General features: G+C 49.7%; 9 protein-coding genes; 4 read left to right on the top strand and 5 right to left on the bottom strand.

The window, feature by feature from the left end:
• Nucleotides 1-157: 157 nt before the first annotated feature.
• Nucleotides 158-4,064, bottom strand: FFUJ_07996 (probable DNA-dependent RNA polymerase II RPB140 (RPB2); the record flags this gene model as incomplete). XM_023578311.1 has 3 exons in its annotated part: nucleotides 158-320; nucleotides 369-1,597; nucleotides 1,644-4,064. The coding sequence occupies 3 exons, from the start codon at nucleotides 4,062-4,064 to the stop codon at nucleotides 158-160; spliced, it is 3,813 nt and encodes a 1,270-aa protein (XP_023431140.1).
• Nucleotides 4,065-6,023: 1,959 nt separating this feature from the next.
• FFUJ_07995 (probable endoglucanase) lies at nucleotides 6,024-7,216 on the top strand (the record flags this gene model as incomplete). XM_023578310.1 has 2 exons in its annotated part: nucleotides 6,024-6,352; nucleotides 6,400-7,216. 2 exons carry the CDS (start codon nucleotides 6,024-6,026, stop codon nucleotides 7,214-7,216), a joined length of 1,146 nt encoding a protein of 381 aa, XP_023431139.1.
• Nucleotides 7,217-8,229: 1,013 nt separating this feature from the next.
• On the bottom strand, nucleotides 8,230-9,132 carry FFUJ_07994 (related to endo-1,3-beta-glucanase; the record flags this gene model as incomplete). XM_023578309.1 has 2 exons in its annotated part: nucleotides 8,230-8,313; nucleotides 8,371-9,132. 2 exons carry the CDS (start codon nucleotides 9,130-9,132, stop codon nucleotides 8,230-8,232), a joined length of 846 nt encoding a protein of 281 aa, XP_023431138.1.
• Nucleotides 9,133-11,031: 1,899 nt separating this feature from the next.
• FFUJ_07993 (uncharacterized protein) lies at nucleotides 11,032-11,878 on the bottom strand (the record flags this gene model as incomplete). XM_023578308.1 has 2 exons in its annotated part: nucleotides 11,032-11,510; nucleotides 11,560-11,878. 2 exons carry the CDS (start codon nucleotides 11,876-11,878, stop codon nucleotides 11,032-11,034), a joined length of 798 nt encoding a protein of 265 aa, XP_023431137.1.
• Nucleotides 11,879-12,605: 727 nt separating this feature from the next.
• On the top strand, nucleotides 12,606-12,847 carry FFUJ_07992 (probable TOM-6 tom6 protein (translocase of the outer mitochondrial membrane (TOM) complex); the record flags this gene model as incomplete). XM_023578307.1 has 2 exons in its annotated part: nucleotides 12,606-12,734; nucleotides 12,794-12,847. 2 exons carry the CDS (start codon nucleotides 12,606-12,608, stop codon nucleotides 12,845-12,847), a joined length of 183 nt encoding a protein of 60 aa, XP_023431136.1.
• A 721-nt stretch (nucleotides 12,848-13,568) lies between these two features.
• Nucleotides 13,569-15,769, top strand: FFUJ_07991 (uncharacterized protein; the record flags this gene model as incomplete). XM_023578305.1 has 2 exons in its annotated part: nucleotides 13,569-14,028; nucleotides 14,079-15,769. 2 exons carry the CDS (start codon nucleotides 13,569-13,571, stop codon nucleotides 15,767-15,769), a joined length of 2,151 nt encoding a protein of 716 aa, XP_023431135.1.
• A 528-nt stretch (nucleotides 15,770-16,297) lies between these two features.
• Nucleotides 16,298-17,498, bottom strand: FFUJ_07990 (probable pheromone receptor; the record flags this gene model as incomplete). XM_023578304.1 has 2 exons in its annotated part: nucleotides 16,298-16,698; nucleotides 16,769-17,498. 2 exons carry the CDS (start codon nucleotides 17,496-17,498, stop codon nucleotides 16,298-16,300), a joined length of 1,131 nt encoding a protein of 376 aa, XP_023431134.1.
• A 994-nt stretch (nucleotides 17,499-18,492) lies between these two features.
• On the bottom strand, nucleotides 18,493-20,250 carry FFUJ_07989 (related to component of actin cortical patches LAS17; the record flags this gene model as incomplete). XM_023578303.1 has 4 exons in its annotated part: nucleotides 18,493-19,671; nucleotides 19,731-19,969; nucleotides 20,048-20,135; nucleotides 20,200-20,250. The coding sequence occupies 4 exons, from the start codon at nucleotides 20,248-20,250 to the stop codon at nucleotides 18,493-18,495; spliced, it is 1,557 nt and encodes a 518-aa protein (XP_023431133.1).
• Nucleotides 20,251-21,591: 1,341 nt separating this feature from the next.
• FFUJ_07988 (related to tryptophan 2,3 dioxygenase) lies at nucleotides 21,592-23,055 on the top strand (the record flags this gene model as incomplete). The annotated part of the gene is made up of 1 exon (XM_023578302.1): nucleotides 21,592-23,055. The coding sequence occupies one exon, from the start codon at nucleotides 21,592-21,594 to the stop codon at nucleotides 23,053-23,055; it is 1,464 nt and encodes a 487-aa protein (XP_023431132.1).
• Between the last annotated feature and the right edge of the window lie 193 nt (nucleotides 23,056-23,248).

The raw sequence follows: 23,248 nt of genomic DNA, 5'->3' as shown, positions 1-23,248 counted from the left end.
TTTGCTATATTTCCTAACGAATTGGCTATTTTATACACGAGGAACCTCCCCAAACATTACAAAGCTCAGGCAAGCTGATCCTGGCTTGCAGCGCTGCCAAAGCTTTCCCTCTCCAATATTTTATGCATCATCAATCTTTTTTCGTAAGCAATCTAAATTATCGGTTTGAAACTCCAGATCTGTTAGTAAACATTCTTGCGGCGATGTTCATGGCCTGCAGCTCCTGGAAGAGCAGCTTGGCAGCGTAAGGAATATGGATTTGCGCGATCTTGGTCTTGTTCTTGCAAGGTCGGCATTCAAATGACTGTTTGGAAAGGTTTCTGAAACATGTTAGCTCTTATTCATCAGTGTTTATAGGGATAACTTACGCAATTGGTGTCATGAGTCCACAAATCTCGCAGACGTGGACACGGAAAGCATCCGACACCTCAAACAGACGCTCCTTCAGGAAAGCAGCGGCACCATGAGCAATCATACAATCACGTTCCATTTCTCCGAATCGGAGACCACCATCACGAGCACGACCCTCGACAGGCTGTCGGGTCATAATCTGGACTGGACCACGAGCACGAGCGTGAATCTTGTCGTCTACCATGTGACGAAGACGCTGGTAGTAGGTAGGTCCGAAGAAAACCTGGGCACGGAGCTTTCGTCCCGTGTGACCATTGTACATGACCTCGAAACCTCGAGATTGGTAACCGTGCTTCCTCAGAAGTTCAGAGACTGAATCGACTGTGACATCAGTGAACGGTGTAGCATCACCCTCCATACCTTCCAGCGTTGAAACCTTGCTAAGAAGACACTCAATCAAATGAGCAATTGTCATTCGCGATGGAATGGCGTGAGGATTGATAATGATATCGGGAGTGAGACCTTCTCGGCTGAAAGGCATATCCTCCTGTCGATATGTAACACCAATTGTACCCTTTTGACCGTGACGAGAAGCAAACTTGTCACCAATTTGAGGAATCTTGGTGGTTCGTACTCGAACCTTGACGTACTTGACGTTGTCGGCGTTGACTGTCAGAATGACCTGATCAACGATACCGTTCTCAGTACTTCGCAGTGGTGTCGAGATATCACGACGCTGGTGCGATTGAGTTCTTGTGCCAAGGTCTTGGTTTTCTTGGTCGATGGGTGCAGTCTTGCCGATAATGATATCCTCACCTGACACACGGACACCAGGCGCCACGATACCATCCTCATCAAGCTTGTCGTATGTTCCATGCTTCATTCGGAGTGTTGTCTGCTGGAAAGGCTTCTCGAAGATCTCAGTGTAGTTGAGACCGACCTTCTTCTCTTGATCTGAGTACGATCGGAAGAACAGACTTCGGAACAGACCTCGATCAATACTACTCTGGTTCATAATGACGGAATCTTCCTGGTTATAACCTGAGTAGCAAGCAATTGCGACAATGGCATTTTGACCAGCTGGCAATTCACGGAACTTGAGGAACTCCATGGATCGGGTAGTGGCGAGAGGCTTTTGAGGATAGTATAGAATGTTGGCCATGGTGTCCATGCGGCGAGAGTAATTTGTCAAGAAGAAACCCATGGCTTGTTTACCCATAGCAGATTGGTAGGTGTTACGAGGAGACTATTGCTGTTAGTTGAGTCCATGCATGGTCATAGGACATACATACCTGGTTGTGATCGGGGAAAGGAATGATACTGGCACAGATACCGAGAATCATGCTGGGGTGAATCTCGCAATGTGTGTACATGTGAGTTGTGGGGTTGACCTTCGTCTTCAATCGCTTGTTGCGGTCCTCTTCCTGTTCCCTCTTCTCTGCCTCTGCCTTGGCTCGTTTCTCTTCTTCTGTGAGTGTGGCCTCATCATTCTTTTGCTCACGATAAAGTTCGAGATCCTCTGGCGTCATGCAAATCATGGCTGTCTCTTCTTCCTCGGCATCGAGATACTCGACAGCTCCTTCGCGAATCAAGCCATCCCATCCAAACTTGTCCGCGGGGTTGGCAGGTGGCTCTGCCTGCTCTTGCGCTAGCCTGTTGACATGTTCCTTCGTCAACACTAGTTGTCCCTTGGTGATGTTGTTCTCATAGTCATCCTCCTGGTGGACTGTGAAGACAGGTCTCATGACACGACCAGCATCTGAGAAGATCTTGAATTCACGGTCTCGGATATCACGAACAAGCGATACTTCGAACTGGACGTACGACTTTCGTCTTGTGTCCAAAACCTGATTCACGAGATGCTTGGGGTCGGCGTGAACACCAACCCAGCTACCGTTGACGAAAATCTTTGTAGCGTGGGGATATCTTGTCGGCTCGTACTCCTCAACGACTTCCATACCTCTGTTGATCATGAATTCGATGAGAGGTTCGGCTGGAGAGCCGACACTGACATAGCACATCAGGGACAAGTTTTTGACCAGACCACAAGCTTGACCCTCAGGCGTTTCGGCAGGACAGACCAGACCCCAATGAGTATTGTGAAGCTGTCGAGGCTTGGCTAATTTACCATCTCGTCCAATGGGAGTGTTGGTTCGGCGCAAATGTGAAAGAGTAGAGGCGAAAGTATATCTGTTCAACACCTGAGAGACACCAGCTGTCGAGCTTGCTGCCTTCTTCTGATCACCCCAGTTACCAGTGGCCAAAGAGTACTTGAGACCGTTGGAAAGCGTTGATGGCTTGATAGCGACAGTCAGGTTGAAGTTTCGGTTGCTCTCAACACATCGCTTGAGGTAGTTGGAGAGTTCAGTGTTTATCCTTCGAATAATACCGCGGAAGAGCTTCGCCAGTAAAGGACCGGCCAAATCAAGTCGCTTCTTGCCGAAGTGATCACGATCATCGGGCTCACGACGTCCAAGAGCACACTGCAGAAGCTTGTGCACCATGTAGCCCAAGAAAAAAGCCTTGCGTGTCTCGCTACCCTCTGATTGGGAGATATGGGGCAGGGTCTCTTTTTGGAGAATATCCTTTGCAACACGAACACGCTTCTCACGACCCAGACTAGCCTGGTCTCTGTTTCCACGCTTTCCAATAAAGTCAAGAGCAACTTCTCGGTCCTGGACACAGAAAGCCTCCTCAATACAAGGGCGAAGCATTTCCAGCATCTGGCTATCGTTGCGATCGTAGCAAATGTGGTTCAGAATATCCTCATCAGACACAACACCAAGAGCTCGGAAGACGATGGCGACAGGAAGATCTGCCTTGACAAAAGGCAGGGTAGCCTGGATAGTCTGACCAAAGCCACCGCGCGCAGAATCTCCCTTGCCGTAGAGCTTCATCGTAAGACTCGAGATAAGACGAGAACCCTTCTCAAGAGCACTGCGGATTTCAGCAGTGTAGGTGAAAGGACTGGGCTGGGCCTTCTTGAAGACTTGAACGATGTTGGCCGCAGAACGTTCCTGGGCGATCAGGACCTTCTCACTACCGTTGATAACGAAGTAACCGCCCTGATCATAAGGACATTCATTGAGCATGAAGAGGTCTTCGTCGGAATGGCTACTCAGATGGCAAATCTTAGACTTGACCATGATGGGCATCTTTCCGATAAAGATCATCTCCGAAGGCTCATCCTCAGTTTTTATGCTTCCAGCATCCTCCTCAACTTCCCATACCAGCTTTGTGGGGTTTTCACCGGTTCGCTTGTACTCGGCCTGCTGCTCGTCGTCCATTTCGTGCAGAGGGATCTCCTTGTCGACTGCAACGGAGACTTTCTTGGTGATCTTGAGGTAGGTCGGCGCGGCGTAGGTGAGGTTGCGGTCACGACATTCGTAAGGTAGGAGGTTAGTCACAGTTCCATCAGTCTCGCTCATAGAGGGACGTGACACCATGACGCTCCCGAACTTGATTTCATATCGTCGCAAAGCAATGTTGACGCCAGGGGGCGCAGGAGGGTTGTGCTGGTCGAGGGTGATTGTGGAGTACTCGTTGACGAGATCCTGCACCATTGTCTGGGTGAACTCGTCAAAAGAGTCGGTCTGTTGCGATGCAAGACCCTTTGTCTCGAAGAAGGACGAGATTACGGTCCAGCAGTCCTCGGGGGTGATACCCTCGTCGTAGCCATAATCGTAGTCGGATTCGTTCTCGTAGTCGTCCATGATGTCGGTATTTGTCGCTATAAATACAGTGATCGAGTTCTCGGGGTATTGAAAGGTAGGCGATAAGGTGTTGCTGCTCAAATCGATGGAATGCGCCCGTTAGGCAGTTGCGTCGAAATTATTCAAAGAAGGACAAAGGAGCTACGACAGCGAAGTCAGGGCGGTCAGTTTTGGACCTGGCGCCTGATGCACCCCGTGAGCATCTGCCGATGAGTTGGACAGGTCGACAGGAATCTCAAGCCAGGAGATAGAGCGATGTTGAGGAATGCGCGAGGTGAAGGGTCGTGGTGGAGAGGTGATGAATTTGTTACAATGAATCCTCACTAAGCATTCAGGAGCCTGAGGTTGAGGCGACGAGACGCGCCCAGAGTGAGCTAGTCTTAGTATGGTTAGCGTCATAAGGAAAGCGCCACGTTGATGAATAATCCTAAGTTCAAGAGCGGGTGAGGTGTGGCGTTTACGACCCCATAACCTGTGGCTGAGTTTCAATCAACTTTTGACCCCATGCCCCCCATGATAAAAAGACAATCCTCGATCCATTTGGTCTAGGGTAGCCAGACTCCTGGTCAAAACAGCTCATATTCTCTTGAACCGACTCTGCCATTGCCTTGTGCATGAACAGAAAGGAGAAGTTGCACGCTTTTGCGGTGTTATTCAGTTCAAGTATCGACCTCGGCATCAGGTCAATTACGGTAACCTATTAAATAGCCTCTTGGTAATCGCGAGGTTAATCTCCGCTATACAGGGTGAGGTGTGATGGTCTATGGAATAAGTACGACAGGAAAACCGAGTCCATTTACCAGGTCCAACATTGAGAAAATAAAGTTAACTGTACTCTTAGCACTACGATAACACATAGAGTTCAGCCTAAACAGATAAACTAATGCACTAAGCTTATGATACACCCAGCAGAGTCAATCAGAACTTCACTGTGAACTTACGTAGATTAGCCCAGAAGCATATCGGCATATGCTCTTCCACCACACTCAGTATTTATACATTAGTCCTAATCAATCTTGATCCCGGAGCTAAGATAACATGCTCCGTACATACTTTTACTGCACCGCAACTTGAAGCCATCGCGGCTTCATAATAAGTGCTTAAAGGTGCCGACGATCCGTCGCATCCGCCATCTCAAAGTCTATGTGTTTCACCTCTTGGCGCGCGATTCGCGTCAACGTTGCATCCGGCAACGCTACAGTAGCTCACCCATCACAGGGGCACTTACACCAACGGCGGCCCCCCCTCCCCCCTAGTGCTAAACCACCAGAGGATTCTAGAAGGAGTCTCATCTTATTTCCAGCGTCTACGGTATAAACGGCATCGCTTCTTATGAACCACCTGTATCGTGCAGGCAGTCTTTACCACTTCTAGAACCATCGCCTTTATCTGCTCCTTTCAGCCTCCAATCTCTATCCCTGCCACTCGGGCCCAATCTCGGGAGAGGCGGCCGAGAGAAAGGACAACGGTTGTCAATTTCCCCACAACTGTTCCTGAAACCAAAGTCTCCTAGACTTCATTTCTCACTCGTTCGGTCCAGCCTTGCCGTCCCTTGTCCGTCAGACCAGCTCCTAGACGTCTTATTAGTGGAGGATCTGTTTCCCGTTCCCGACCTGCATCGATATGCTGACTAGGTCCAATCATTGCACCACCATCAGCTTGTCATCTTGACTTTTCGTGATCCTTGAATCTGTACCTGCGCTAGTTTGACCTAGACTAACTGACCACTTGGACGAAATGTGCTCATGATGTACGACTGTTCACGGCGCAGCATAGGCTGAATACGCGGGAGTTCGGGTTGGGCGGTTGTATATAAGATGAAGCCTGCGTCCCGACGTTCTGGTTGCTGGACACTCGAGCACTGCCTTCTCATTCATTCATTCATTTCATTCATTCTTTAGAATTACATACACTCTCTTTCAAAAAAGTCACTCTTTAACCAAAACAACTTTTGCAACAATGCGATCTTACACTCTCCTCGCCCTGGCCGGCCCTCTCGCCGTGAGTGCTGCTTCTGGAAGCGGCCACTCTACTCGATACTGGGATTGCTGCAAGCCTTCTTGCTCTTGGAGTGGAAAGGCTGCTGTCAACGCCCCTGCTTTGACCTGTGATAAGAACGACAACCCCATCTCCAACACCAACGCTGTCAACGGTTGTGAGGGCGGTGGTTCTGCTTATGCTTGCACCAACTACTCTCCATGGGCTGTCAACGATGAGCTTGCCTACGGTTTCGCTGCTACCAAGATCTCCGGTGGCTCCGAGGCCAGCTGGTGCTGTGCTTGCTATGCGTCAGTCTCTCGCACATAGATCTTAACAACATGCTGACTCTTTCTAGTTTGACCTTCACTACTGGTCCCGTCAAGGGCAAGAAGATGATCGTCCAGTCTACCAACACTGGAGGTGATCTTGGCGACAACCACTTCGATCTCATGATGCCCGGCGGTGGTGTCGGTATCTTCGACGGCTGCACCTCTGAGTTCGGCAAGGCCCTCGGCGGTGCCCAATACGGCGGTATCTCCTCTCGAAGCGAGTGTGATAGCTTCCCCGAGCTTCTCAAGGACGGTTGCCACTGGCGATTCGACTGGTTCGAGAACGCCGACAACCCTGACTTCACCTTTGAGCAGGTCCAGTGCCCCAAGGCTCTCCTCGACATCAGTGGATGCAAGCGTGACGATGACTCCAGCTTCCCTGCTTTCAAGGGTGATACCTCGGCCAGCAAGCCCCAGCCCTCCAGCTCCGCTAAGAAGACCACCTCCGCTGCTGCTGCCACTCAGCCCCAGAAGACCAAGGATTCCGCTCCTGTTGTCCAGAAGTCCTCCACCAAGGCTGCCGCTCAGCCCGAGCCCACTAAGCCCTCCGCTACCCACCCCGCTGCGAAGCCCCAGACCGACAAGCCTGTCGCCACCAAGCCTGCTGCTACCAAGCCCGCTCAACCCGTCAACAAGCCCAAGACAACCCAGAAGGTCCGTGGAACCAAAACCCGAGGAAGCTGCCCGGCCAAGACTGACGCTACCGCAAAGGCCTCCGTTGTCCCGGCCTATTACCAGTGTGGTGGTTCCAAGTCCGCTTATCCCAACGGCAACCTCGCTTGCGCTACCGGAAGCAAGTGTGTCAAGCAGAATGAGTACTACTCCCAATGCATCCCCAACTAAATGGTAGACCCATCGGTTGTGGGAGAGACCATAAAACGTCTCAGAAGGGATCCTCTCATGAGCAGGCTTGTCATTGTATAGCATGGCATCCTGGACCAGGTGTTCGACCCTTGTTGTACATATTGGATCTTCATTGTATATATTTAGACACATAGATAGCCTCTTGTCAGCGACAACTGGCTATAAGGACTTGGCAGGCTTGTTCAATATTGACATAGTTTCCTCCATGACATGGACCCGGTCGTAATGTCCTTACAACGTGAGCAAGCGAATAAGCTGTAGAGTTGATTGAGCATAAAGGATGTCATCCGTTCGTGAAAGACGATGACAAAAAGAACTCGAGAGTATATCAGGTTGATCTTTTCGGCACTATCGATCACTTAAGCAAAGGTAGTTAAGGAAGGTAAGAAAACACTTGGATAAGTTTAATATATCTTAGCAGTCACTAGCAGCCCCGACTTAATACTATGAGTTTTCATGCTCCTTGGGGGTACGCAGTTCCATGATATTCCATGGTTGACATGGATCTGGACTTCATGCCACTGGAACCCATCGATAACTCCCCCACAAGCTTGTTTTCAGGATGCTTATCGTGCCAATTACTATAGTACATACATTCAGAGAAACGAATATGGTACAGAGCTTACATGATTGGGAAAGATTGTCTCTTTCGGGCCAAAAGCACAGAAGTCACATTGCAGAGTCGGGTCTAAGTTCGTGTCATAACGTCGTGAGTCTTGTTTTTGTATCCAAGTATCTATCTACACCGATCCGCTGCACGGATAATGAACTTTGGGTATCCGCAAGTTATACAGCGGAAATGGAACAAGACAAAGCTGGGTTTAATCCAGCAAACAACCGTCGAGCCGAACAGAGAGACCAGTCTCAAAGGGACTCGATGGTCGCGCACCCTCAGATAGATGAGGGTGGGAAGAAAATGAAGAAAGTTCCAGGCAAGGCCTGGCAGAAGAAGTTTCAAACGAGTTTTAAAGAATTACTAGTTACGAGGGTAGCTAGTTTGTGGTTTCGTAGACGGCGACGTAGGCGACTTCCATCATGTTCTTGTAGCCGGCTTCGGTGGCCTTGTTAGGGTTGCCCTGCATAATACGATTAGTTTTATGATACCTTTAAACACTAAAATTGCTGGAACTTACAGGCCAGGTTCCGCCAACAGCGACGTTGAGGAGAATGTACATGGGAGAATGAGCCAGAGTAGCCCAAGTTCCCTCATCATTTAGTGTCTTGCCCGTGATGCTGTGGAAGGGCTGTCCGTCAAGCAGCCAGGTGATCTTTTCATCCTGCCAGCTGCTAGCACGACGGTCGATAACCACAGACCAAGCATGGAATTCGTTGTCTGGAATAGTGACTCGCTGTCCGAGACCCTCGGGCTCATTGCAGGGACCGCCGCCCTCATGACCACAGTGAACAGTACCGAAACCAGTCAAGTCACCATTAACTCTCTCGAAGATGTCGATCTCGCCACAAAGGGGCCATCCAGTTCCGTGGCGGAGTGCATCGCCAAGCATCCAAAACGCAGGCCAGATACCCTGCTTACGAGCTGAATCACCCATGCGAATACTAGCCTCTACACGAAGAGCTTTGTTCTTGTCTGCGTGGAAAGCCTTCTTGGACTCAAGACGTCCAGAGGTCCATTCGCCCTTCCCGTCCTTCCAGGGAACGAGCTGGAGGGTGTCACCGCCGGAAAGCTGGATGTTCTTGTTGGAGGTGGAGTACACCTGGAGTTCGTTGTTGGAGTTGATGTTGAGAGCAGTGTTCCAGTTGTTCGTCTTGGGTGAGCAGCCTTGACATCCGGTGAACTCGTCTTTCCAGATGAGTTTGAGATCGGGGCGGGTTGGGGCGCTGGTAGCTGAGACCAGGGAGGCGAGGCCTGCGATGATGGGAATGAAGTTGAGCATCGTGTAAGTCGGCGTGGAACTGATCGGAACTGTATAATGTGTCTTTGATACTGAATTCTAAAGGAGTGGACGAGAACAAATGTCACAGGTAAGGAATGTTATGCCTCCAGGGCTAAAGGAATGAAACCGGAGAAGGCGATATATATGAAAGGAACGAAAGAAGCTTGAGATACACGTATCTCGAAAGCAAAGAGGTCAGAAAAGAACGTCAAGACACAGAAAGAAAGACCGGTGTGGAGAGGAAGACAAGACAAGTTTACATGCGCATTGTTCTATATATACGGCTCTTATGAGTGGAGTCCTCCATGTTAGGGGAGACAGAAACGAGATGTGAGGACCGGATGTTTCCTGTTCACCTCGGGGCTCAGTTGCCCAAAGGGGCATGGAGAGAACATGGGGTAGAATTGTGTTGCATGAATCAAAGGCTGGGCGGGCGGGTGATGTTCAGGGACGGGAGGAGCATGACTGGATGGTTTGATGTGATGGGTTTATGGGAATGGAGCTAGCACTTCGGGATAGGTACGCCACAAAACGAGAGGGCAGGGGTTGAAAGACGCTATGTTTTGAAGATTTGTTATGGAGTTGATTCGTTGTTGAGAGGAGTTTTGATATGGAGGTGCAGAAGCCAAGTCTGGAGTTGATAATGTCTGTAGTATTCACCACCAACCACGATGTGCCAAGTTCGTCTTGTACAACGCATTCATGCCTAATATTGACCAAGATAATACACTCTCAACAACCTCAAGATAACTCTCTTCACAGAAAACGTGCGTGGCAGCGTATGAACCGGGGCTAACTAGTGCCATCGGAAATAAAACCAGGGGGTCAGAGAAAATATGGATATCATTTTCGCTTTCGCCGACCAATATGAACCCCAGACCATTCATACCAGACAAGAAATTCATCTCCGAAAAGAAAAGAGGTTTTATTCTGTGAAATTGTTTCTGAAAATAAGATAATGACTTGGTGAGCGGTTACTGGTGGTGGGCATGGATGGTGCTTGGATCTTGGCAGGTACATGAAACAAAACCGTGAGAATCATTAACCAACGAGGAAAAGCAGCCTACGCGGCTCAAGAAAGGAGGTGTCAGGGATGAAGGAGGACTAACAAGGACATGCTACGGTCTGATCTTTATCATGAAGACGCATATAGTTCAATACTGAACATCTCAGTCATTGTATTTTTAGAGATGCTTCTTTGTGTCGTAATGGCTCACTGCCATTTTGAGAAAAGTGCATCTCGGCTACCGTGAGACAATCAGTTAGAGTTTATGCTACTGTCAATCATTAAGACGATCTACGATTCGGAAAGTCAAATGTATTGAGCAGCGGGGTTTTGGCTGAGGCTTGGCTTTTTGGTAGTGTCGAGAACTGGTAATTAAATTTCCGACGCCTTGTGTTTCACGATTTGACAGGTGAGGCCAGTCACAGCCTCAATTGACAGCTCACGGCCCAGCAACGTGTAGTCAAGTAAATGGCCGTCTCGTTATTACTGTACTTGAGCAAGTCGATCAGAAATAATTCTCGAGTCGTGGTTAATTGTAGATGACTGATCCGTCGCAGATTTGCCATGATTCTCGGATATCTAACACCATGCGTGATCTCGACAATCAACTATCCGTCTGTGCTGGTGTCATTCACTTCATCCCCCACTGATCTACCAGCCTTATCAAACCCTATGTATCCCCATGTTATAGAAGAGCCGGTTCATCTCTCTTCGCAAAGCATGTCCCAAGACGGTCCTGCAGCCAAGCACCACGATCAAGGCCCACCCCACAAAATGTCCGGTTCAAGGTTCAGCTCATATCTGTGCATGATCACGCCTGTAACTAGTCACTTCAGCTCATTGAACGCGGCACCTGAATCTCCAGAATATAGTGCTTCTGTATTTAGAACACCTCAATCAGCAGACATCTGCAATGGCTCCAGATCACCGAGTCTCTCGTTGAGCTGCACAATTGTCTTCTCAAAGACCCGTGCCGCATCAAGCTGGAGCATCATCTCATCATCGTCCTCCACGCCTCCCCATCCCTTGATCCCCGGTTCTTCCGCGTCTGTGTCGGTATCTGTCTCTGCTTCTTCATCTTCTTCGTCCTCTTCAGCTGGATCTCGCATTACTTCCACCATCAAAACGCGACATTGATCAACTAAACTTCGGCAGCGGATCATTTCTGTCGTTGTCATGCCACCGCGTAGTCCGTTCTCAAATCCGGGTAATGTCTCGTGAGTTTCAATGTCTTGGCCGGAAAGAAGACTTGCAAAGCAGTGATCTAGTTTGCGGAGTATTGCGAATGAAGCCTTTGGTGCGGGAGGGAATGAGCGGACATAGCGTGTGAAGTCACTTGTGAGACGTAACAAGAAGGGTATTTGGAGGGATGCTGCCCATTATTAGTGTCAGGCTTCGATCCATGGATTTGAGTGACTTACGAGTGCCTGATTTCCACAAAATATTGGTGATACTATCGAGATCTCGGCATACTTCGCCAAATCTAGTATATCCCACCACTGTATCGCCGGGTTCTGGATTGCCAAACTTCTTGACATATCGCCGTGTTACTAGTAGAAGTTGTTCCTCGGCATATCTTCGCACCATGAACTCTTTACTTGAGTTGGGTTTCAGGGCCTTCGTTCTTGGTGTAGGAAGACCTTGGATGTTTGAGAATGATGAAGCTGATGAGGGTGCAGGTGAAGGAAGACTTGCACCAGCAGGTGCTAGCAAGAAGCCACCGGGGCCTGGCGATTCCATTTTCTATATGTATGTCGTTTGCGCGATGAAGTTCGGGTTATACGTGCAAGGTAAGTTGATGAAAGAAGAGTGAGCACAATGGGTGAATGCCGAGAGTGAAAGTGAAGCACTGTTGCTGCCTCTGTCTTTGCCAAACCGAAAACTTATTTATTATCAAGAGGGTCTCCAAGAGATTATGTTTAAGACTTAGAAAAAACAGGTATAATTCTTTGTGGGTGAATTTGATGAAGTATACGACGGTTATGACAAAGAGACTGTTCCAAGCACAATTAATAAGATAAGCCGCGATAAAGATGACGAAGGTGTTGGCGATACTCAGTCATGGTGGGGTAACTGCCGGATTCGGTACGTACTCGGTTCTTGCAGTGCCTGGGAGCTGGACCAGCATCAAGGAGTACAAGTACGATTGAGATAACAAGCCGAGACTTTTGAGTAAATGGGATAAGTTTGACTTCCTATAATACTGCTTCTAACTGAAGTTTATTGGAATCATACTGCATTCCATCTTTTCTGTAGGCTTTGAACCTCCAAGTTGCATCTCACAAGCGCGCGTCATGTGACTTTAGCCGCTATCGCGCTATCAGTGGAAAAGCTTCATTGCGAGCTGTACCGGAAATTTTCTCTCCAATTCGACGACCAGATCAACGACAACCACGCGCCCGCTTCTTCTATCGACTTAGAGTCATCACGAACCCACAGACCTCGCATACCCGACCATATAATCGCAATGCCTCCCAAGCGCATCCAAGTTGAGCCTCGAGGTCGCCGTGCCCCCAAGGGCTTCATCGGCTCCACCTATGACGCTCTTACCTCTCCCGACAACGCCGCTGTCGTCCGCAGCATTGCCATCTTTGGTGTAAGTTTGGTCTTGCGATCTTGAATTTGAAGATGAACCAGTGCTGATGAAGTATTTAGGCTGTTGTGACATTCTTGTCTAGCTCTTGGGGCGAGATCCTTCTGCCTCCGTAAGTTGACCCGGCATGCGAGCCTCGACGAACACGAACTGATCCCTCGACAGCCAGTAAATGACGCCGCAACGATACGCGATCAAGAATTTGGAGGAGGGGAAAAAAGTCATTGGTAGGGATTGCGCATCCCTCATGAACTACATAATCGAAATACTTGTACATTAGTTGGCGTCCAGTGTACGTTTAGGCACGATGGGATTTCAAGGTTGGCCTGTGCCTGACTTGGGCATTATGATATGGGCTGTATAGAAATCGACATAGCCGTTATGGCTGGGGTTGGAAATGATAAGACGTCTCCCCTACTCCTGTTTGGCTCCTAAGGCTACGTCGAATACTGAAGACTCGTCTTTGTTATGCTAACCACAACAGACTGGAGACATTTATTTCCGAGGATACGGCTTGCGGTGCATATGTACCTTGCCGTAGGTTCCAGTGCTAGGTAGCTCGGGAGGCATGTGCATCATCTACATCGCGCTTTCCATCTAGATGCGATGCGATCGGGCGAGGGTGCTCCTTCCATCTGCAATCATGGCCTTGTCGTCTCCATCTGCCAAACTCATGACATCTCTGTCGATTCTACAATGTTGTTCCAGGCAGATTCATCCTCATCTTTTGAACAGACTTCGACGGCATCGACATTCGACACTTTCTCGTGATATTATACCATCAAGACGTGATCTTCATCAATATCACAGCCTCGCCCGTCTTTGAAGGCCGCCAACATGAGCACGCATTCGTCTTCCCGCAAGAATTCACCACGCAAGTTCGTCTCCGAAAGCTCAGATACCCGCAGCTTGGCCAACAGCAAGTTCGCCCAGCTTCTCTCAAAGTTTGAGGTTCTTGAAGCAGTCTCCTCCGTTGGCAGCCCTCCTCTTCCTTCATCAAAGACGAAGCCCACTTCTGTTATCAAGGTCACCTCGACAATTGAGCAAACTTCATCAAGCGCCTCGAAGCCATCATCTCATTCATCGACAAAGAGACGAGAAAGAGGCTCCACCGGTTCTAGCCATGTCTCGTCTGGTCGTTTCGTTCCTTCAAGCCAAGAACCCTCTCGTGCCCGTCGAGTAAAAACTTTTGGTGCCCAGTCGCCTGTGATATCGACTAGAAATGCGGACTCAAAGGCAAGGCAAAAGTCTGTGGCAGAGAGACGAATAATGTTTGAGGCTGCAGACCAACAGGCGCGTATGTGTTTCGGGTGTATCTTCTGTAGGAAAGCATTGACTCTCTGATAGAAATAGAAGCCTCCAGTCGCACCCGTACCTCTATTCCTCGTTCGCCATCAAAGCTGGCTCATTCCAAAAGTTGGCAATCGATCAAGACAAGACGGTCAGCCACAGAACCACGAGCAGACGATGTTCCCACTACGCCGAATTCAGGGCACGTTGCAAAGCCATTCTCGCCTACGTCTCGTATTGTCCCCTCACCGCGGACACTCCTGGCTTCTGATGACCCTTTTGGCACATGGCGATCTCCTTTGAATCGACCAGATGACTCATGGACCTCTTTCAAGCGTAACAGTCTCGTCATGAGTGCGCCTGATGCGAGTCCAAGCTACATCAAGTCTCAGTACACCGAAATGACACCATCATCTGTGCAGGCGGTATCTACGACTCGATTCAAGCTTGATGATACTCGCGATGATGTTTTTGTTGACAAGAACGAAGTCACAATCGAAGAAACCCGGCAGAATGGCTGGGTGCGAAATGCTCGCAAGATAGCATCTTCATTGTCAAATACAGTCGCTGCAGGAGGCTCAAGCCTTCGAAGGAAATCTCGTGGATCCCATGATGTCCCCAGCCAACCTGCGAGTAACAACAGCGGTCTCATGTCTTTCAGGTCCGCGAGAGCAAGTACCCCAAGTCGCTCAAGCCTACCACGTTCTAGGATTTTCAGTCTCAGGAAGCAGTTTGATCAGTTGAAGGATCAGCCAGTGGCCCCTGTCGCTCCTCATGACACCAAAAAGCGCGAGTCAATCCTTACCAAGAACAAGGCGCCTTATTCGCCATCGAAGCATCCTCTTTTGGGATATTCCGATTCTTCGGAGTCCGAAATATTGAATGCGCCAAAATTCAGGTCCAAAAGTTATGCTCCTTGTGGGAGCCGTGCTACAGTGGAACGTCCACAAACTCCTGTCGGTCGGCGTAACACAGAGAAGTACATTTCACCGTTGAAGCAAAAGATCGACCTTTTTGAGTCCCTTGATCGCCAGGTTCCTCCACTTGATTCTCCCCGTCCGATCGATACTGGTAAGCAGCCTATGTTCAAAATCAGCAAGCGAAAAAGTTCTGTTGTTGGTCCTCTGAGGACCTTCAAGGGCACCCTTCGACAGATTTCTACATCTTATCGAAGGATACCCTCAGAATGGAGCACTACAAGTTCGAGAGACATCGCCCCATCCCAACTTAGGGGCTCTGATGATGATACTGTGGTGCAGGATGGCCAGGCTGCTGAGTTTGCAAATGACGAACCGCTATCACCCCATTCAATTGATGCGATCCCCAGTCAGCCCGTTCTCGGTCAAACTTTTCTCACCACCGAAATCATCTCGCCTCTTTCGCTGGGAAAGCCATCGTCCCTCCCTAGAAGTTCCATCACCCAGGCAGGCTTCAACATTGATGGAGAGGCTGGACTTAGTGTAGCGCCGCCTCCTTTGTTCGCAGAACCTCAAAGGCGGTTCTCTCGCACCAAGCATGCCCTCTCCCGAGCGGCAAACCGGTTTTCTCTGCCCGACATTGGAAAGGAACTGGAACTCATCGAGCTTCTTGAGAATGATCGTCAGACTGCACCCGCGCACAACACATTTGTCTCCAAGGTAGTCTGCGAATTGGAGCAACCTCGACCGGTACGCGCAAATGAGCTGAAGCGCCTTGTTAGTTTGTGCAAGGAAAAGGTCAGAAGGATTTCAGGAGGCCGCAGCGAGTAGATAAATGCCTCATCGCACGAGGTCCAGATGAAGGAGTAGGCTTGGTTATGTCATCTTGGTGCGACTCGGGCTTGGATGGTAGCTGTTATACAGTATTTAGCGTCAATCACTCACATCACATTCTGACTGTCTTACCTTCCAGCTGACAACATAGCACTCTGAAACTAACACTGGGCATCACAGTGGGTAAGGCAGGGTTGGCAATCTGAATGTATTCATCGCTATTGTGCGCTTGAGCGCTTATCCATCTTTTAACTAGAGAAGTAAGGCATGGATAGCATCGTCCATGATTAAAAGCCGTCGATTCAAAAGAGATATCATAAACTAAAGAATGTAGTATGTGAGTTATCTCAAGCATCATCAACCGCATTGGGTATGAAAGCTGTTCGCTAAGAAAAGCAGTAAATGAAGAAAGCAACTTGTGCCGATACGCCGCGCTAGAAGTTTTGTTTTGGTCGAAAACATGAACATGTAATACCATTTTCCAAAAGCAGTCTTTTCGTGGAAGCTGAAATTGAAGAGGGTGGCCTAGATCCGCTCTTCACGTTGCAAGAAGGCTTTGTCAACCCGGACATGGTCACCGTCCATCTTGCCGAGCTCAACATCCTCGGGGTTGATGTGATCGCGAGACGAAGTCCCCGCCTCACAGCGGGCGTACACGGAGACGTGAGGCCTGTCTGTGGTGCCGCTGCGGTTGGTGCTGAAGCTGGGTGCCTTGAAGCCGGTGAAGGAGCTGGGCCCGCTGACGCCGTAGCAGATGCCACTGGAGGCGCCGGAGGCGCCGGAGGTGTTGGCGCTGTTGGCGTTGCTGGCGGCGATGCGTTGTGCAGCGAGGGTGCCGAGGGGGAGGATGACAGCGACGGAGGTGAGGGTGAGAGATGCTGCTTCGAAGTCGACGAAGTGAGCCCATTCAAGAGAGGCGAAGATGACTGTGGAGTGTTAGTGAGGAATTCGAGTGGTTGTGAGGGAGAGACTTGCCTGGGATGATCATCAGGAGACCGTTGGTCATGACAAGGACCTCCATGGGGTTGAGTGTCTTGTAAGATGGCAGGATACCACGGTTGGAGATGAGATGCCAGATGAGCTTGATGTTGAAGATGGCACACCACCATGAGATTGAAGACACGTTCATGATGACCGTCCACTTGATGAGCCAGAGCATGTGCCACGGCGGAATGGTATCGAGATTCGCCTCGATCTGAACAGCCGTGAAAGCAATCCTCACACAAATCGTCATGAGAGAAATGACGAGTGAAAGACCAGTGATGATATACTTCCACAGATTCGGCCACAGCTTAACCATCGTCCAAGCCTGGCTCATGAGCATCGTCTCGATCGAGATGACGAGCAAGAGCGAGATGATATTGGCAGCAATGGCAGGTGCATACCCACTGGTAGGAATATGGCTAAAGTCATGAGACCAGAAGGGGTAAAAGTCGGCAAACTTGGAGATGTTCCAGATACAAAGCAGCACCATTCTGACCGAGCAGATGACGAGACTGAGGATCTGAAGAGCGTTGAACGGTCTCTTGAACTTGGAAAGGGGCACCATGACGAGGAGAACGACAAGCATGACGAGACAGGCGCCGAGCTGTGTGGCATAGTTGATGACGGTGTTGACCATCATGCGACGCATCTCGTCAACGAGCATCACGGGGATGCTGATGGTGGTGTTTCCATCTGCTGCTAAGAACGTGACGTTCTGCGTGAACGGATCAAAAGTCGACATTGCTTGCGATCTGATAAGCAGTAGTGAAATGAGTGAAGTGTAAGTGAAAGGGGAGTTGGCTGTTGGTAGATGTTGATCGGATCTCAACGTGGCAAAGATGGATGGATGTAGTTCACGAGCGAACGGAGAACTAAGAGGTCTGAGCTCTTCAAGATATATATAAGAGAGAGTAGAATGGAAGTGAAGTGAGAAGGGAATTCTTGTATAACGCTGAAGAGAATTGAGAAAGTGGCAACATGGTTAAACAGATCACACCAGGCGAGAACGGTCTTGAAGAACAAACAGTTAAGCTAACTTGGCAAGCAATAATTAGATATTGTCAGCGGCAAGGAAGAATGTAGTCCAGGAACAGGATTTGTATTCAAAGGGTGTTATCACATTCAACCAAGAATACCAAGGTCGGTGGGGGTGAGGTTGGCCTTAGTATTGTTCTTGCAGTTCGTGGCGTTTTGAGGCTTAGTATTGTTCTTTGAGCCCGCTAGACTCGTTCGGCGCAGAAGATCGATCCGTGCATATCTTGACAGGCCGAGAGCTAACGGTCCAAGTGACGGATTCGTTTCTTTTTCCCCGTGTTCCTGACTCCGTGCACGCCAATTGCCGTCATGGATGGGGGAAGGGGAGTGGATTTGATATGGGGTCCGTTTTGATATCAAGAGTTTAATTATCCGCTTTGGTCTCGATCGTTAGACTCTTAATCTGCCCAGTCTTTTTCCAACCGTATCGGGAGCTGTTCGCCGTATCGATGGCTTGAGATCGCAAGATAGACTTCACGGGCATCCAGCTAGCCGGTCGACTCACTCGTTTGGCTTCGTTTCAAAAGTATGTTGCAATCCACCTCTTAATTGTCGTAGTTTGCCCAGTGCCTCGCCACGTAACTGCTACTCCATGCACGATGCCAATCCTGGAGCTCCTCCCGGCTGCCAGCTGTAAGAACAATACTAAACCCCCGCTTGGCAAGGGAGCTGCGTCAGTCCAAATCTCGTATGGTATCCCATCATGAGGCCAGGCCCATTCCTTGCCCAATCTTTCGCACAAGTGCTTTTTTCAGATACCATTCTCTAGCAAGAGTTCTTGTCGTCTTGGCAAACACTGCTGGTGTAATGCGGCCGCGCTCGACAGCCCGTCCAAGCATGAATATGGCGTCACCTATAGCTCTCTCCTCTGCCACTAGTGTGTATAGCTGGTTTGCGACTACTGTAGGAGCTACAAGGAGCTCATCAACATCTGGAACAGGGTGGCTCTTGGATCCTTCGATCACTGCATCCGCTTTATGAAGAGCATCGTGTAGAATGTTAGAGTTTGACGTTAAGACATTCGACAATTGTGTCAACTGGCCACCTTCGGCCTGGAAGGCTGGTATCGCTGACAGCATTGCTGTTCTTTGTGCCTGCAAACCAGCCATGCTTGAGTCGTTCTGCTGCCGGCTGCGCATCCTGATCGAATACAGTGTCTGAGCTAACTGTCGCAACAACGCATCCTTTTCGGGATTGGGCGGGATAGGAGGAGCCGCTACGGTACTATTTGGCAAACTTAACTCCAATGGCTCATCAAGCAGATCAGGAGGTGGTGGTGGTTTTGCAGGGCTTTGTGGTGGTGGAGCTGCCTGGGCCGTCCATGCCGGAGGTTGTGGAGGCTGTTGATATTGCTGATGCTGTGGTGGCATTTGCCATTGTTGTTGTGACGGAGACGCAAACGACTGGGTATCGTTCATGTATCCAGGTTGTGCAGCCATTGGCGGTCCAGCAGGCGGTATATGACGAGTCGCATACTGCTCCTGAGGGCGAGGCAATCTTGGGTCCTGTGCATTTGGACTTCCAACTTGAGGTGGCAGAGGAGGAGCTGAGTCGTACCGTGACATGCGGTTGGACTGCGCCGGGGAGCGTCCAGGGATTGGGGGCAAAGGCGGTCCGTTTTGAGATTGTGTCTGCGCAGGCGATGTAGTCTGAGGGCCCTTCGGGGGTGGTGGAGGAGGGCGTGGCTGTTCTGAGGGATGCGGATCTTGTGTTGCAGGCCGCGAGGTTGATCCCATGCCAGGAGGCAGAGGCGGCACAGGAGGAGGTGTCGGATTGGCTTGAGCTGGAGGTGGTCGGGCCTGTGGTTGCCGAGCTACGACTGGAGGTTCTTTTGCGAAGATGTCGGTTAGGATGTTGAGGAAGTCCCTTAGGTTAGATTTCTGGTCATCTTATCAGCAACAAAACATCACATTGTAGCTGTGGCTTGGGGGCAACGTACATCCCAGAATTCAGCCCATCCCACCAAGTATGGATGATACACCAGACCCTGCGGATCGATATGCTGTCCCGGTCGAATCATCATGGTTTCAGTCGGCACAACGTATATCATGGGTGGTTCTCGCGGATAAGCGTGTGGCACCCATATCGAAATGGGGAAACGGTACGTCGTCCCGCGAAAATTAACAGGGAGAGTTCCCGAGAGATGAAGCAACAAGGCATTGGCGCCATTCGAGAACGCTGGTGAGGGTCAATATCCGAATGCGACAAAGCTGGAGTTTAGAGCGCAAGCTGGTTGATAGCTCTATGCGAACGTACTGTGCACATCGGTTCGCGGCGATAGCGAGGGGAATCGGTCGAGAGCCTGCGCGACATCGTTGTAGGCACGATTCACATCGTGATACTCCTGTAGCGCGTTCAAGTCAGCTCTTGTGAACGAGCGGGGGAAGCATGGAGGAGGAGATACGTACGCTTGTGAGAACGCTGTAGAGCCAGTTCAGCACATGTTGCTGGACAGGCATCGTGTTATTTGCCAAGTAATCCAAGTTGTTTATGGAGATATCAAGGAAGATGGAGCTCTTCACATCTGAGGCTGACCTTGAAGGTCGTCGTGAGGTAGCTTGGTTCGGTGTTGGTGGTTCGTGCGTCTTCCATGTTGGACCTCATGCGATCGACGTAATGGAGTACGTACCGTGCACCTTCCTAAAATCGACCCGAGCCGCGGATAGTGGGGGTGGGGGTTTTAAGACTTCAACACCAACTGAAGCAACTGAAATGGGAGATGGTGAGTGAGTACAGGTTTGTCTTCGTTATCGTTATATATGTAGGAGAAGAACTCTGGTATCAGTGGCTCTTAATGGTTATGTTGCCCGAGTTAATTACTTTTTAAACAAGGCTGAGGAGGCCACATCATGGGAGCCATACATAATCTGGATAACCTCTGTCTCACAACGATTGAGTTTCGGGTGGTTGAAGCCATTTGCCTGTCGCTTTCCACCAACATGACTGAAACATAAGTGAACAAAAGACCGCTTGGCCGTTGGTGACTCAACCACCAACAGCCAAATACTCTATCGAATACTATTTAGTTATGTGATCTGCGCGCCGGAAATAAAACCGAGACATTTCCCTCTAGCTATAGGGTAACAAGAACCAACCATTCAGAGACTCAACTCTATCTCAACAACACCCTTCGCAATAACATCAATTAATAATGTCCTCCCATCAACGTTATCAAAACCCCAAACCCCAAGCCACAAAACATCACATGTAAATGTAAATTACAAATCCAAACACCATCACATCGGCCGAAGACGGAGTAAAAATCCGGCTTCACGTCCGCAGACAGCCCCGTCCCTCCGCAACCTCTTTGGCACTTACAAGTTCACAACCAGGGAAAAACACATTATGCGCGCTAATTAAACCTTTTTCCTGCATCCATGTGGCGTTCTAGAACCCTCCCTCTTTACAGTGGTTCTCGCAACTGTCCACTCATCCGAATCGGCCAATCATGCTCTCTGCTCGACCGTTTCGCCGCAGAAACTAGCACGAGAAAACATAGGAAGAGTCATTTATTAGACCTTGTAGTCTATCCCCAGAACTAAATTTTTTTAAGCTGGTTCTTTCTTTGTTTCTCCATCATATCCATTATTCCACAACTACCGGCCTTGGCTTCAACTACCCCAGAGTTTTAAAAGCATCGTTGTTATTTCTTCTCTGATCTGATCCTTCCGGAGCGGCCCCACTATTCCGTCTCCGGTTCCCGGAACACGGCTCTTTCGCATCTGCTGATTCTCTGTTTCAGCTTGTGACTTCTCCTCTTTACAACCTTCAACAACTTTTAGAGGGAATATTCACATAAAATGCTTCCCTCTATCCCAGTCCTAGCCGAGTACGGCATCTCGCCAACTCACGGCTTCCTCCCGGATACTCTTCCCTTGACCCGTCTCCCAGATCCATACTACAACAAATGGGAGGCCATCGCCGCAAACCTCCAGGCTCTTATTCTCAGCCGCAGACTGCGCGGTGTTATCGACAGATTACCAGTTCTGTCGACAATCGGTCTTGAGCATGACGCTGAGTGGCGACGTGCCTATTCACTACTCGGCTTCATGGCCCATGGATATATCTGGGGTGGTGATTCACCGTCAGATAGACTTCCTGCATCTATCTCTGTTCCGCTACTGGAGATCTCTGAGCATCTGGAAGTGCCGCCCGTTGCGACGTATGCGGCTGTTTGTCTCTGGAACTTTAAACCCCTCTTTGTTGACGAGGATATCGATAACCTTGAGAACCTCGCCACTCTAAACACATATACTGGAGCTCTTGATGAATCATGGTTCTACCTTGTCTCAGTTGCTATTGAGGCTCGTGGCGCGCCAATTATTCCTTTAATGTTGACGGCTATTGCTGCTGCTCGTCATGGAGACAGTGCTGCCGTTACGCGCTGTCTGCGCACTTTCGCAGAGCGTCTCACAGACTTGACGAATATTCTTCAGCGGATGCACGAGAGTTGCGATCCTACCATCTTTTATCACCGAATTAGACCTTTCCTTGCTGGAAGCAAGAACATGGCGGAGGCTGGCCTCCCTAATGGTGTCATTTACGAAGACGGTTCCGGCACTGAGGAATATCGACAATACAGCGGTGGCAGCAACGCTCAGAGCAGTCTGATCCAATTCTTCGATGTCATTCTTGGAATTGAGCACCGTCCGACAGGAGAGTCTCGCGATCCTTCTTCAGACAGCGATCGAGGCCGTGCTGCGAACCGACACAACTTCATCATGGAGATGAGACGCTACATGCCCGGTCCTCACGCCCGCTTCCTCAACGACGTAGCCAACGTCGCCAACATCCGCGAATACGTCGAATCCCACCACTCAGACAAACAACTCTGCCTCGCCTACGACGCCTGTCTCGCCATGCTAAGCGCATTCCGCGACAAGCACATCGCCATCGTGACACGCTACATCATCAACCCGTCCAAGCAAGTCCGCGCGCGCAGCCGCTCCCGCAGCCCTGAAGTGACCCGCAACAAGCTCAACCTCGCAGTCGCATCGCGCAAGAACAAGGAGAACCAGAAGGGTACGGGCGGCACAGCGCTTATTCCGTTCTTGAAGCAGGCGAGGGATGAGACGGGCGAGCCGGCGGTTGAGGAGTGGACGAGGCGGTTTATGAAGAGGAAGATGCAGACGGAGGGGAGAAATGATTTCTTCTTGGGGAAGACGTTGCAGGATGATGTTAGTTTGACGGAGGATGTGGAGATTAAAGGTCTTGCTGGATCGTGGACCATGGACGATGAGATTGGTGGTATTTGTCAGTATTAGAGGAGGACCTCATAACAACGAAAATGATGACTGATGGGTAAATTAGATGGGTTGGGTAAGGGAGTGATTAGATAATTTATGGTAAATGCATATGATCAACTCATTGCAAGCGTTGGGAATAGATGAACAATACTACAGTGAACTGCAATCCCTTTTTTACTATTAAGTTGATACTCATAATCTTGAGCAATGT

This window comes from Fusarium fujikuroi, chromosome FFUJ_chr05 (genome assembly GCF_900079805.1).
Source record: "Fusarium fujikuroi IMI 58289 draft genome, chromosome FFUJ_chr05".
In the NCBI taxonomy this organism is placed as follows: domain Eukaryota; kingdom Fungi; phylum Ascomycota; class Sordariomycetes; order Hypocreales; family Nectriaceae; genus Fusarium; species Fusarium fujikuroi.
This window is presented reverse-complemented; position numbering and strand designations above follow the sequence as displayed.